Source organism: Coffea eugenioides, chromosome 11 (genome assembly GCF_003713205.1).
Source record: "Coffea eugenioides isolate CCC68of chromosome 11, Ceug_1.0, whole genome shotgun sequence".
Taxonomy (NCBI): domain Eukaryota; kingdom Viridiplantae; phylum Streptophyta; class Magnoliopsida; order Gentianales; family Rubiaceae; genus Coffea; species Coffea eugenioides.
This window is the reverse complement of record NC_040045.1, coordinates 40,391,641-40,404,647: the sequence shown is the minus strand read 5'-3', so window position 1 is coordinate 40,404,647 and position 13,007 is coordinate 40,391,641. Positions and strand designations below refer to the sequence as shown.

At 35.8% G+C, this 13,007-nt stretch overlaps 2 protein-coding genes across 2 annotated transcripts in view; both read left to right on the top strand.

Moving 5' to 3' along the window:
• The first annotated feature begins 3,195 nt into the window (after positions 1-3,195).
• Positions 3,196-6,356, top strand: LOC113752580 (LEAF RUST 10 DISEASE-RESISTANCE LOCUS RECEPTOR-LIKE PROTEIN KINASE-like 2.1). The gene is made up of 4 exons (XM_027296686.1): positions 3,196-3,967; positions 4,728-4,742; positions 4,898-5,030; positions 5,261-6,356. Exons 1-4 carry the CDS (start codon positions 3,196-3,198, stop codon positions 6,354-6,356), a joined length of 2,016 nt encoding a protein of 671 aa, XP_027152487.1.
• A 4,310-nt stretch (positions 6,357-10,666) lies between these two features.
• LOC113753040 (rust resistance kinase Lr10-like) overlaps positions 10,667-13,007 on the top strand; it is a 54,907-nt gene continuing 52,566 nt past the window's right edge. Inside the window, exon 1 of the mRNA XM_027297115.1 lies at positions 10,667-10,947. Coding sequence (XP_027152916.1) covers positions 10,686-10,947 — 262 coding nt within the window. The 5' untranslated portion in view covers positions 10,667-10,685. The remainder of the gene's footprint in view (positions 10,948-13,007) is intronic.

Here is a 13,007-nt window from a genome sequence, read left to right as displayed (position 1 = left end):
AAACAAAAATAAAATAAAACATGATATCTATGAAGAAGAAATAGCAATATAATAAAAAGTGGGATAGAGAATGACACAGAGAGTGGGACGGAAGATCTATTACGAAAAGCGCAATGAATTTTCGTCTTATTTTCTATCCCACTTTTTATCATATTACTATTTCTCTTTCATAAATATCATATTTCATTTCTTTTTTGTTTTTTTAAATCTAGTAACTATTTACTGAGTAATACACAAAATTTAACAAATTCAAAAATCAAAATGCATAAAAAAAGATATTTTTTCTACAGTATTTTTAAATTTTCTATTATATATTACTTTTTTGAGACTGTTGTATTTATTTTTAACTATGTTAATAGTTATTGGATTTTAAGGAAACAAAAATGAAATAAAACATGATATCTATGAAAAAAAAATAGCAATATAATAAAAAGTGACATAGAAAGTGACACAGAGAGTAGGACAAAAGATCTGTTGCGAAAGCGCAATGAATTTTCTGTGCCATTTTTTATTCCACTTTTTATTATATTACTATTTCTCCTTCATAAATATCATACTTTATTTCTTTTCTTAAAATCTAGTAACTATTTACTGAGTAATACACAAAATTTAACAAATTCAAAAAACAAAATGCATAAAAAATGATATTTGTTTCTACTGTATTTTTAAATTTTCTATTATATATTACTTTTTTGAGACTGTTATATTTATTTTTAACTATGTTAATAGTTATTGGATTTTAAGGAAACAAAAATGAAATAAAACATGATATCTATGAAGAAAAAATAGCAATATAATAAAAAGTGCTATAGAAAGTGACACAGAGAGTGGAACAGAAGATCTGTTGCGAAAAGCGCAATGAATTTTCTGTCTCATTTTCTGTGCCATTTTCTATCCCACTTTTTATTATATTACTATTTCTCCTTCATAAATATCATACTTCATTTCTTTTTTTAAAATCTAGTAACTATTTACTGAGTAATACACAAAATTTAACAAATTCAAAAATCAAAATGCATAAAAAAAGATATTTTTTTCTACTATATTTTTAAATTTTCTATTATATATTACTTTTTTGAGACTGTTGTATTTATTTTTAACTATGTTAATAGTTATTGGATTTTATGGAAACAAAAATGAAATAAAACATGATATCTATGAAAAAATAATAACAATATAATAAAAAGTGGTATAGAGAGTGACATAGAGAGTAGGACAGAAGATCTGTTGCCAAAAAAGCGCAATGAATTTTCTGTCTAATTTTCTGTGTCATTTTCTATTCCACTTTTTATTATATTACTATTTCTTCTTCATAAATATCATACTTTAGTTCTTTTTTGTTTTCTTAAAATCCAGTAAATACTTACTGAATAATACACAAAATTTAACAAATTCAAAAATCAAAATGCATAAAAAAAGAGATTTTTTTCTACTGTATTTTTAAATTTTCTATTATATATTGCTTTTTTTGAGACTGTTGTATTTATTTTTAACTATGTTAATAGTTATTGGATTTTAAGGAAACAAAAATGAAATAAAACATGGTATCTATAAAGAAGAAATAACAATATAATAAAAAGTGAGATAGAGAGTGACACAAAAAGTGAGACCGAAGATCTGTTGCGATAGAAAAGGGTATTTTTTGGTACATGCATGCCAATTAGTACCGAAAGCCAACCAATATGCATTTAAAAATTTAAAATAGATACTCCCTCAAACGTAAAATCAGTAGTATGACTATGACTATGACCTTATCGTGAGCGGTGACGGAACTGGTGATTATCGGTTTTCTGCATTGTTAAATTCTCCACCATAATCATAATAGGACTCACAAAATTTGGTCATTTTCTGGAACTTGCAAGTCAACGTCCATTCTCCATACTATATGGGAAATTCCTGCCTTTCCCCCATGCTTTCCACAACGGATCTCTTCCCAACACGCCATCTCGCTTTCCATCAGTCTCACTATATTCAAACACATCATCTCACCGATGGATATATAAATGAGAGACCACAGACAGAGTTGCAGTTAAACAAAGATTCAAGATCAATATTCACACATCATTTGATGCCGTTTTCACAAGGATAATGTCTTATGATTTGATTGAAAATAAATTATTCTCAATTAAAATGAAAAGAAAAAGTTTCACCATGAATTGGTCGGATTTTGACAATTCTAAAGTGGAGTATGATGAAATCAAGAATTTAGATCCAAAAAAAATTCACGAGGAGATTATTAATAAATCAGGAGATATCAAATTGATTCTTGATATTTATCATGATTATAATGTTGTTGCTTTTGAGTCAACAGGTTTTGATGGTGATGACAAAATTTATGAAGAACCATACAAAATTTCATATTTTCTGTATAAATTCAAATATCATTGAAGGATGTTTCACTTTGAACCTATGGGAAGATTATTTGAAAACGTAAATAAAAAAAAAAAAAACACATCATTTATTTGGAGTTTGACATGAGAAGACAAAATAAGTGATTTGTTGCAAGACTAATCTTTAGTTGACACAAAAATCCAAAAGAAGAAGTTCGTGCATGCCAATTAGTATTGAAAGCCAAGCAATAAGCATTTAAAAATTTAAATGTCATATCAGTAGTATGACTATGGCCTTATCGTGAGTGGTGACGGAACTGGTGATTATTGGTTTTCTGCATTGTTAAATTCTCCACCATAATCATAATAGGACTCACAAAGTTTGGTCATTTTCTGGAACTTGCAAGTCAACGTCCATTCTCCATACCATATGGGAAATTCCTGCCTTTCCTTCCTGGTGCCAAATGATGAATAAATATCTTAGAGCATGTTTGAAATATTTTTCGCTTTGATATATGCCAAGAAAAAATCGATTTCGTAATTAAAAAAGAAAAAGAAATGGTGTTGTGTTTATGCTCCAGTTATTATAGTCCTGTGCAATTGGCACAGCAGTGACTCAGTAATACCATATGGCGTGATAGTGTTTTCCATTATTTCCAGTCAACAATGATCATCCTAAAATTAACATTTTAAAAAGGCCCTTTGCTTCCACAACACAAGTCTTGGCAAGTCAACTTCCGCGTCCAAAAAGCTGGACTGTGTTTCTCCTCCAAAGAAAATTAATCTATATTTGAAACTTGATGATGTGATTCTCATAGGTCGTCTGTATCTGTTTTAGTTTAATAGGATACTCAGGAGTCAGAGAATGGATATTGGATTGTTGTTGAGTTTTATCTTGCTCTGTCGTGCGCTTCCCCTCTCGGCTGAAGAAGATAGCAAGTCCACTGAATCTAATACTACTACTTGCCCAGAGAATTTTAATTGTGGAAACCTTGCTGGGGTAGGCTTCCCTTTCTTCGATTCGTCACATTCTTGTCATTGTGGCTTCTTCAAGCTCAACTGTAAGGCGATGCCATCTCCAAAATTTGTATTTGAATTTACAGCAGATGAATGGGTTGATGCTTTAGCCATAGGCAACTCTGCGATCACGCTGCATGACAACATTCTTGAACATCTTTTGGATAGGCGAAGTTGCGAATCTTTCGACCATAGTATTATGCCACTTCCAAACTATCCTTCCATTTCATATTCGATTCTGCCAAATATCACGCTCTACAGATGCACTAAAAACCCCGAAACAAGCCAGAAGCTAGCTGATTTTTTCAGCGGATACAAACAATATGACAAATGTGATGAACCTGATAATGGCCTCACCATATACTATCAAACTCCACAACATCATGCTCCAACAGTGAACTTCAGTGGAGACATTCAATCACTCTGTAAAAATGTCACTCTTCCCGTAGTCTCCCGGCATAATTACTCAGTGAACGCTGACTTGTTTCAGTTATTGACTGCTGAGTTCGATCTTGAGTGGCATCTCTCTGAAGATTGCTATGCTTGTAACCATGAAGGACGCGAGTGTCTGGTTGACTGGAATCTGCCGTTGGATCCGCGTTGTGTCTATTCTAAAAAAGGTTAGCAATGGTTAGATATCAGAAGCTGTTGGTTGTATCAACTAATATCCTAGATAGTTGAATATACAATATACTTAAGTCATCTAGATAGATTTACCTGTGCTCTGTTCTGTTTACAATTTAGTACTTCTTAGGTGAATAATTTTTTGGATATCCTTTCCTCATGTAAGTCATTTTTTCCGGTCGCCCAAGCTCTTTCCCTGCTTGATCTTCAACTAGGTCGACCCCTTTTAATCAAAGTCATTCCACAATGTCATTCCTCTTGTGCATTCTCGTCCCTCTGTGAGTGTGTGATTTATATTTTTATTTTTATTTTTTTTTAAGGATCTCTATTTAAAAATCGAACTGAAGTAAATAAGAAATGAGGAGGCAACAAAATTTACAGCTAGTGATTCCATTAGTGTATGACTTTACATTTGGATATTAGTTAAAGGTGCTTAAATCCACTTCAGTACTTGCTGATTTGCTAGTGATCATGCACCATCCATGGCAATTTTAACGAAAACTTTGATTTTTGTTCAAGGAAGTAACTGAGACTCATCTTGACGGTTAGAATGGAGCTTAATAATGAATCCAAAGGAACAGCACGATTAAAAACTCAATTACCTATTAGTTGTTTCTCATATTTTAGTTTACCAATCAAAATGATCAATATTTTATTTGAAAGGGACGATGAATTGTACCAATAATTAAATTTTGATCTGAAGTGTCAATGTCAATCCTACCTGATGTTGATAAATTTGTTCCTATCTTGGCGCAGCTCAACCATCTGAAGGTAAAATTTAAGCATCATATGTGTAAGGATCTTCTTTACTCTGCTACTATTTTCTAAATTTCTTTTGCCTGCTCAATGTTACAACGTTCCTATTTAACAACTCAAGTGAATTGAAAAGCTGCACTTTGTTTAATGCATGCACTTATTAATGCCAGTTATTTATGGAGGTCTCACCGAATATTTCATTACAAGCGTGAGATTTTCATTTCCCGAGTTGCAACGGAAAACTGATTATCAAATGACAATTTGCAGGAACAAAGAAACATTTGGTCATTGTAGTGGCAACAGGTAATCAATCTTGGCCATTGCCTCTTTCAAGCTCACACTTTCTAAGCCTTCTTATTGTCTTCCAACCTAACATCTTATTTTGGTTTTGCATAAACACTATGGTGGTGTGTCAAATCTTCGTCGCCCCATATACCTCAATTTTCATTCAAAAAGTTATCCAAACAAAAAAGGAAAATTTAGCCCTCTAATTAGTAGGAATTTTGTTTAACGTGCTCTTGTTTTACATACAGCTGCTTTGCTGGTGGTCTTGGGATTTTAGTAATTCTTGCCTACTTCTTCCAAAGGAAGTATTCATTTCTGCGTATTTGGAGTCAAAGGGAGAAGTTCCAAAATGTTGAAGACTTTCTCAAGGATTATGGATCACTGGCACCCAAAAGGTATCACTACTCTGAGGTAAAGAAGATGACTAACTCCTTCGTGATCAAGCTAGGACAAGGTGGCTATGGGTGTGTGTACAAAGGAAAGTTGCAAGATGGAAGTCCTGTGGCAGTAAAAGTTTTGAAGGAATTGAAAGGAAGTGGAGAAGAATTTGTTAACGAGGTTGCAAGTATTAGCAGGACTTCCCACATCAACGTTGTAACTCTATTGGGCTTCTGTTTCCAGGGTCGCAAAAGAGCTCTTGTATATGAATTCATGCCTAATGGATCCCTTGAGAAGTTCATTTATGGAGAAGTTCAACTGGGATGGCAGATTCTGTACAAAATTGCAGTAGGCATAGCTCGAGGACTGGAGTATTTGCATCGTGGTTGCAATACCAGAATACTCCATTTTGACATAAAGCCGCACAACATCCTCCTAGATGAAAACTTCTGTCCCAAAATCTCTGATTTTGGCCTTGCTAAACTCTGCCTTCAAAACGAGAGCATCGTCTCAATATTGGGTGCACGAGGGACAGTTGGATATATTGCTCCTGAAGTCTTTTGCAAAAACTTTGGAGCGGTATCTCATAAGTCTGACGTCTATAGCTACGGGATGATGGTTTTCGAGATGGTTGGAGGGAGCAAGAACATTGATGTTGGAGTAGATCATAGCAGTGAAATATATTTTCCTCATTGGATTTATGCAAGACTAGATCGAGGTGAACAAGAGCTTGGACTGCATGGAATTTCCAATGAAGAGGAGAACGAACTTGCGAGGAAAATGATAATTGTAAGCTTGTGGTGCATACAAACTGATCCGGTCAACAGGCCATCAATGACTAAGGTTGTGGAGATGTTAGAAGGGAACCTCCATGCCTTGGAAACCCCTCCCAAACCTTTCTTGTCTTCTCCAGCAAGAGCATCAGAAGATTCTTCAACAATATATCCATCTGGAACAGTCTCATGATTTTTGTAATATTAGCTATTTCACCAAAAGATGTATTGGACTCCTATTTCTGCTAAAATTCCTCAGTGTAATTTTCAATCCGGAAGCAGGAGCTCCAGCTTCACGCCTCTAACGGCAAGTAAACGAAGACGCTGAGCTTCTATAGGTGTAAAAGCCACGTTTTTATGATTTACTTGTTTTAGACTTCTAGAGGTGCCTGAAAACTTGATTTGACAAGTTTATACCTTCTCTATATGGTTAAAAAAACTTGATGGTTCTTTTTCCTTATTACTGCTAATTATAGTTCATAACTATAATGAAGTCTACGGAATTCACCTGCATAAATTCTCTTGATTTACTTGTAAGCATCATTAAATATGAACTGACGAAAGAGACATTGTCCTTTGCATCCAAGTTCTTTCCTGTGTCTTTTGCAGATTGAGAAATGGTGATTGCAAATCTCCAATGGTCAAACAACAACTGGTATCTCCATATGTGCTGTTTGCCGGACTAATAGTCCCCAACCGAAAGACATATCAGTTCCATATTCTCCACTGGCTCAAAGGTCAAATCTTTGGCACAGCTCTTCGCTTTGCCCTATTGTCTATCAAGCGAAAAGGGCTACTGGATTTGAAGCATATTGTACCTTGATTATTTGTGCTCAATTTTCTCACCAAAATGCCTTCTCGATTTTTTTTACCAGTTGGTTAAAGATATTTGCATCTGCAATGGTGTCTGGCCAATACATAACTGTAACATATTTGCAACACTGTCAATAGAAAGCTCCTGAGATTATTTTACGTATTTTTTCATATGTGATGAACATTTGGGATTTTATGCCTCTGTTTTACTTACTCAATGATTTGTGAGTGCAGCAGCGCTGGAAGGTTGGTTGGTGCCATTGCTAAATTCTCTGGACATCATTTGTCATGGCGATGAAAACTGTAAGTAGGAAAACATCATCAAAAAAGACCGCATTTTGTTATGCTCTACCTAAAGTTTTATTTTTTGGTTTTATGTATTCTACTTAATTTCTCTTCGCTATTGAGATGGTATTTCTGGATTATTGGCGATTGAGAGAGGAAACAAGTAGATATCACAGTCCAAAGATATGAAAGGAAAGTTCATGTTGGTGGATAAGAACCACTAGTCTGACGTTTGACAGTTGGGGTGGAATTTTTATGAGTTCAAATCATCAGATTGTTTAAGTAGAACAAAGTGAACTAAGTGGCAAGATGGAACATGTTTTAGCATCGTACAGATGCAAACTGGTTTGATACCCCATAACAAAACATTTGTTCCTTTGGTACTGTGTGTGTATGGATCGATGCTATTCATGCTGTCTGACAAACCAATATAGTTTAAGTGCCGTCATTCTTATGGAGGATATTAAGAGTGTCTGGACGGAAGATTATGCCAAATTTTTCGTGGAATATTTACTGTAACACTTTTTGTGGAATGATGGATGTAAGATAAAAGAAGTGATTGGAAACGTGTTTGTAATGCAAGCAAATAATTTTTACACTTTCCCAATAATATATGTACTTTATGGTTGATTTCCCCGTATGATTTCTTTTTGGGAGATTGTGTGCTTTCTCGTTTCTTCCTCAAATCTTTGGTGTAGCAATTCTACATGTCCTCCCCTTATGTTTGATTTAAATGTTTCACGTAAATAGGAATAGGAGTACTTTACAAATAGGGGTCCTTTGGGCACAGAACCACTGTTGTGGTCTCTCTCTTCCTTATGCACCTGCAGACACAGAAACCTAAATAGATGTGTGATTATCGTTCTGTTTCTCCTTGCAGATCAGATCTTTTTAGGTACTGGTTTCATGTATATTGATAGTTCATCACTAATTTTTGGTGTATGTTGTATAAGTGGTTTTTTTGCAAATAATTTATGATCTAACCTATTTCGAAGATGGAAATTAAAAGAATAAAGATAGAAGATGGACAGCATTAGTCTGTCGAGATTCAATTTTCCTTTCCATTGAAGATTTGTCAGAACTGAATGCAAATGAAATGTCTAATACGTTGATTTTACAAATGCTAATATAGCCGTTTCTTCCCATCCGATGATAGCTTGTTAAACTTAATTTTGTTTTTTAACTTTAAGCTCTTGAAGAATGTTGATTCTGCCTCAAAATAATAGAATTTTGTTATCCTCTTTTGGTCGGTCGGTTTTACCGTTTCTCCTTTTCTCGCCTGCCTTTCTCATTCGTACAAAAAGGGCATATATCAACCTGCATGTCAATGTGTAATTATTTCTGTCTGGATGTATGTGTTTATATCTATAATGTTTATGTTTATATATGAGTATATATGAAGAAGTTTATGTGTATAATGAATTTTTCGAGTGCACATCCGTGTATGGCAGATGTCTAGTTGTAGTGGTGTATCTGATTGTCTAGTAAACATTTGCAATCTAATCGTTGGTGGCTTGTTTCAGGATTGGTCTATAGTCAGTGATAGTGATACTGCTGATCAGCTGGATGGTGTGAGTATCAGTCATCTACTTAATAAATAACAGAATTTAATTGCACTTGCTTTAACCTTATTAAAAGTACTTCTGAACTATCTCAGGATATGCATGGTAGAGCTGATTATACGAAACCTGATATAAGAAAACAGGTTCGAGATCTGATTGCAGATGATAAGGCTCGGGAGCTTGTGCAGATGGTTAGAAACCAACTTGACACAGTTATTGAAGGTTTTGAGAAAAGTCCCTCTAAACTATCGTGTTTCATTCTAGCCTGTTGTGTTTGGGATGATGCAGTCGACTGTGCTGAAGCATGCCTTAAAGGAGAGACTGGGCTGCCTCTGGACTGGAATGAATCTGGATACTACCCACTCCATTCTGCTGCATCATCGCTGTCTCTTAGGTTGACAAAGTTGTTGATCAAATTTGGGATGCGGACTTATGTTAAAGCTGCTGCCACTAAAACGGTAATCATCGGCGGGATTCTACCTGTCCACCGTGCTGTGGATTCCATACGGTCAAGCTTGAATTATTTCTATCAAACCTTTATTCTGCCTGCTCTCCTTTCTGATTTATTTCTAGTTGATTTCTCTGCCAACCTAACAGCATCTTCTTCTGGAAACTGTGCTTGAAGTAACACAGAACCTTATCTCGTAGATATTCAGCATTGTGTGCTGTTTTTAGTCCCCTGTATTTCTTTGACATCAGGGTATTTGAAGTAATTTGATAGCATGTGATATGGTTTTTTTCCAATAAAGATTGTACTTGGATGAAACGGAACCCCCGGCTTCCCGCTTACAAGGGTAGGGAAAGGAAGCCCATTTCTAAAGTCTTCACCATTTTTGGTGTCATAGTAATTGTTTGTTGGGATTGACCGCTATCTACTTCTGCAATTCACTACTATTCGTGCAAGACAAAGTGATGCTGCATTGTTCGTTTACAAGGCTCTTCAATCTTAATACCACATGTCCATATTTGCCTTGGTTAGAAGGGCATCTTTTATACTTCCCAGTCCTTAAGTGACAAGTCAATGCAGCAAGTGACTGTGAAATATGAATTTTCTGTTGTCAAAGTAGAGACCAACGTAGAGAAAACATATGGTGTGGGTTCCAGAAATATCACATCCTAGTCTTGTTTCCTGGGAACCCTCTTTAACAACTCCAGTCAACAACAGCGGTACCTCTGCCTTGCCCAAAAAACTGGTCTGTGTTTCTCCTCCATACAAAAATACTATCTATATATTTGAAACTTGATTATGTGATTCTCATAGGACGCCCGCTTATACTATTAACATTAAACTGGTCCTCATGATTTGAGTATCCCTTAGGTTCTCTGTTTCGCTTTGGTATGTTGCTAGATAATAGATAGGAAGTTTGAGTATGGGTTTTGGATTGTTTTTGGCTTTCTTTTTTATTTCTCATGTCCCGCCTCTCTCGGTCTCGGCTGAAGAAGATACGACTTGCCCACAGAATTTTAATTGTGGAAACCTTACTGGGGCAGGCTTCCCTTTCTTCGATTCGTCACATTCTTCTCGTTGTGGCTTTCTCAAGCTCAACTGTGAGTCAAAGCCATCTCCAACAATTGTATTTGACTTTGCAGCAGATCAATGGCTTGAAGCTTTAGATATACGCAACTCTGTGATCACGCTCCGCGACCTCAAGCTTGAGCGTTTTTTGGCTCGTCGAAGTTGCGATTTTTTCGACGATGGTTATCAGCCTCTTCCAAACTATTCTTCCATTTCATATTCGATTCTGACAAATATCACGCTCTACGGATGCACTAAAAACCCCGAAACAAGCCATAACCCAGCTGATTTTTTCAGCGGATACAAACAATATGACAATTGTGATGAACCTAATCATGGCTTCACCATGTACTATCAAACTCCACAACATCACGCTCCAACGGTGAACTTCAGTGGAGACATTCAATCACTCTGTAAAAATGTCACTCTTCCCGTAGTCTCCCGGCATGATTATTCAGAGAACGCTGACTTGTTTCAGTTATTGACTGCTGAGTTCGATCTCGAGTGGCATCTCTCTGAAGATTGCTATACTTGCAGCGATGAAGGACGCGAGTGTCTGGTTGACTGGAGTCGGCCCTGGGATCCGCGTTGTGGCTATTCTGGAAAAGGTTAGCAATGGTTAGACATCAGAAGTTGAATATGCAATATACTTAAGTCATCTACATAGATTTACCTGTGCTCTGTTCTGTTTACAATTTAGTACTTCTCAGGTGAAAATTTTTTTGGATGTCCTTTCCTCATTTTTTCCGGTAGCTCAAACTCTTTCCTCTGCTTGATCCTCAACGTCAAAACTAAGGATTAATGTTACAATGTTCCTATTTAACAACTCAAGTGAATTGAAAAGCTGCACTTTGTTTAATGCATGCACTTTGTTGAGAGTTATTTATGGAGGTCTCACCGAATATTTCATTTCAAGCCTGAGATTTTTATTTCACGAGTTGCAACGGAAAACTGATTATCGAATGACAACTTGCAGGAACAAAGAAACATTTGGTCATTGTAGTGACAGCAGGTAATCAATCTTGGCCGTTGCATCTTTCAAGCTCACACTTTCTAAGCCTTCTTACTGTCTTCCAACCTAACATCTTATTTTGGTTTGCTTGCATACTATTGGTGATTTGTCAAATCTTCGTCGCCCTATATACCTCAACTTTCGTTTAAAAAGCTATCCAAACAAAAAAAAAGGAAAATTTAGCCCTCTAAGTAGTAGGAATTTTGTTTAACGTGCTCTTGTTCTACATACAGCTGCTTCTGCTGGTGGTCTTGGCATTTTAGTAATTCTTGCCTACTTCTTCCAAAGGAAGTATTCATTTCTGCGTATTTGGAGTAAAAGGGAGAAGTTCCAAAATTTTGGGTCCTGTTCATTTGCTCCTGTTCATTTGGTATTGTTCATCAAGTAAATTAAAATGGATCTTGGATTTGTTATAAATTTTGAGTATTTCTCTTCCATGTGATGATGCCTTTGTTCTCAACTTCAACTTGTCCAGACTATTTCCTTGGCGGACACAAGGGATTGTTTAAAAAATAATAAAACATTAGGAATATATATATGTAATTTCACCATTAATATATATATATATATATATATATATATATATATGTATGGAGCTAGCTCGTGAACCAACGAGCTGAGTTTCTTTGCGCTCGAACACGACTTGAGTTTTGATCAAATCAGCTCACGAGCGATTTGATTCGTTTGTAATCTTATAAGTCATTAATCCATATTTTTATTGGTTGCTCAATTATTCGTAAGTAAATAGGTGTCACACGAAAATGTAGTATCTGCGCCTGATGTGTATTATGAGTTCGCCAATATAAAGCTATTCCGTATTTAGTTTTAGCTTCTTGGATTTTCATATATACTTAGATATTTATCCATCCACTGTACAGGCATTAACTAATTTCTGAATTTCTGATAACGATGAACGATGAATATCTTGGGCCTTGGCAACCCCCCAATCCTCCAAGATTTTGACGACTTTGGGCCGAGCCATGGAAATGTGATTATGGGAGAATGGAAACTAATGGGTGTTAATGTTGTTTCTTGCAATAGAAAGAAAACCCAAAAAAAGAAAAAAAAACTGATGCATAATTTACATCTTTATTTCTTTTATGTTGTTTAATATTCAAGGTTAAGGAAAGATGGAGCTTGCTGAATCATGAGAAACAGACCGTGATGCATAACTAATCCTGCAGGCGGGCGAGTTAATCTGCGACCTATCATCTAAATCTTAGGGATGTTCTCGAGCGCTACGAAGGAAAGGACGCAGAAGTCCTCCTTTTATACAATTCGTTATAACTTCCAAGATAATCTGGCAGAAAATGGAGTCAACTCCAGCCTCCACCAGGTCAACCTGGAAAAATAAATTCCACACGCAAACACACACACAATCGCTCGCTCAGTCTCCATCCTTTACCATTCTCTCTTTTACATTAGGGGACATAATAGCTTACAATTTCTGCCTATCAAGATATGAATCGCATTCAGTTAGCCAATCCCATATTGTTATCAAAGATATGCATATTCTTTTTCATCCTTCTGGTAGAAAAGTCCTCTGCTGCTCATTACCAGTATGAAGCATGTGTTCCACAAGCTTGTGGAAATCTCAGCATAAAGTTTCCATTCTACATTCGAGGCCTGCAAGAATCCTATTGTGGCCACCCTGGA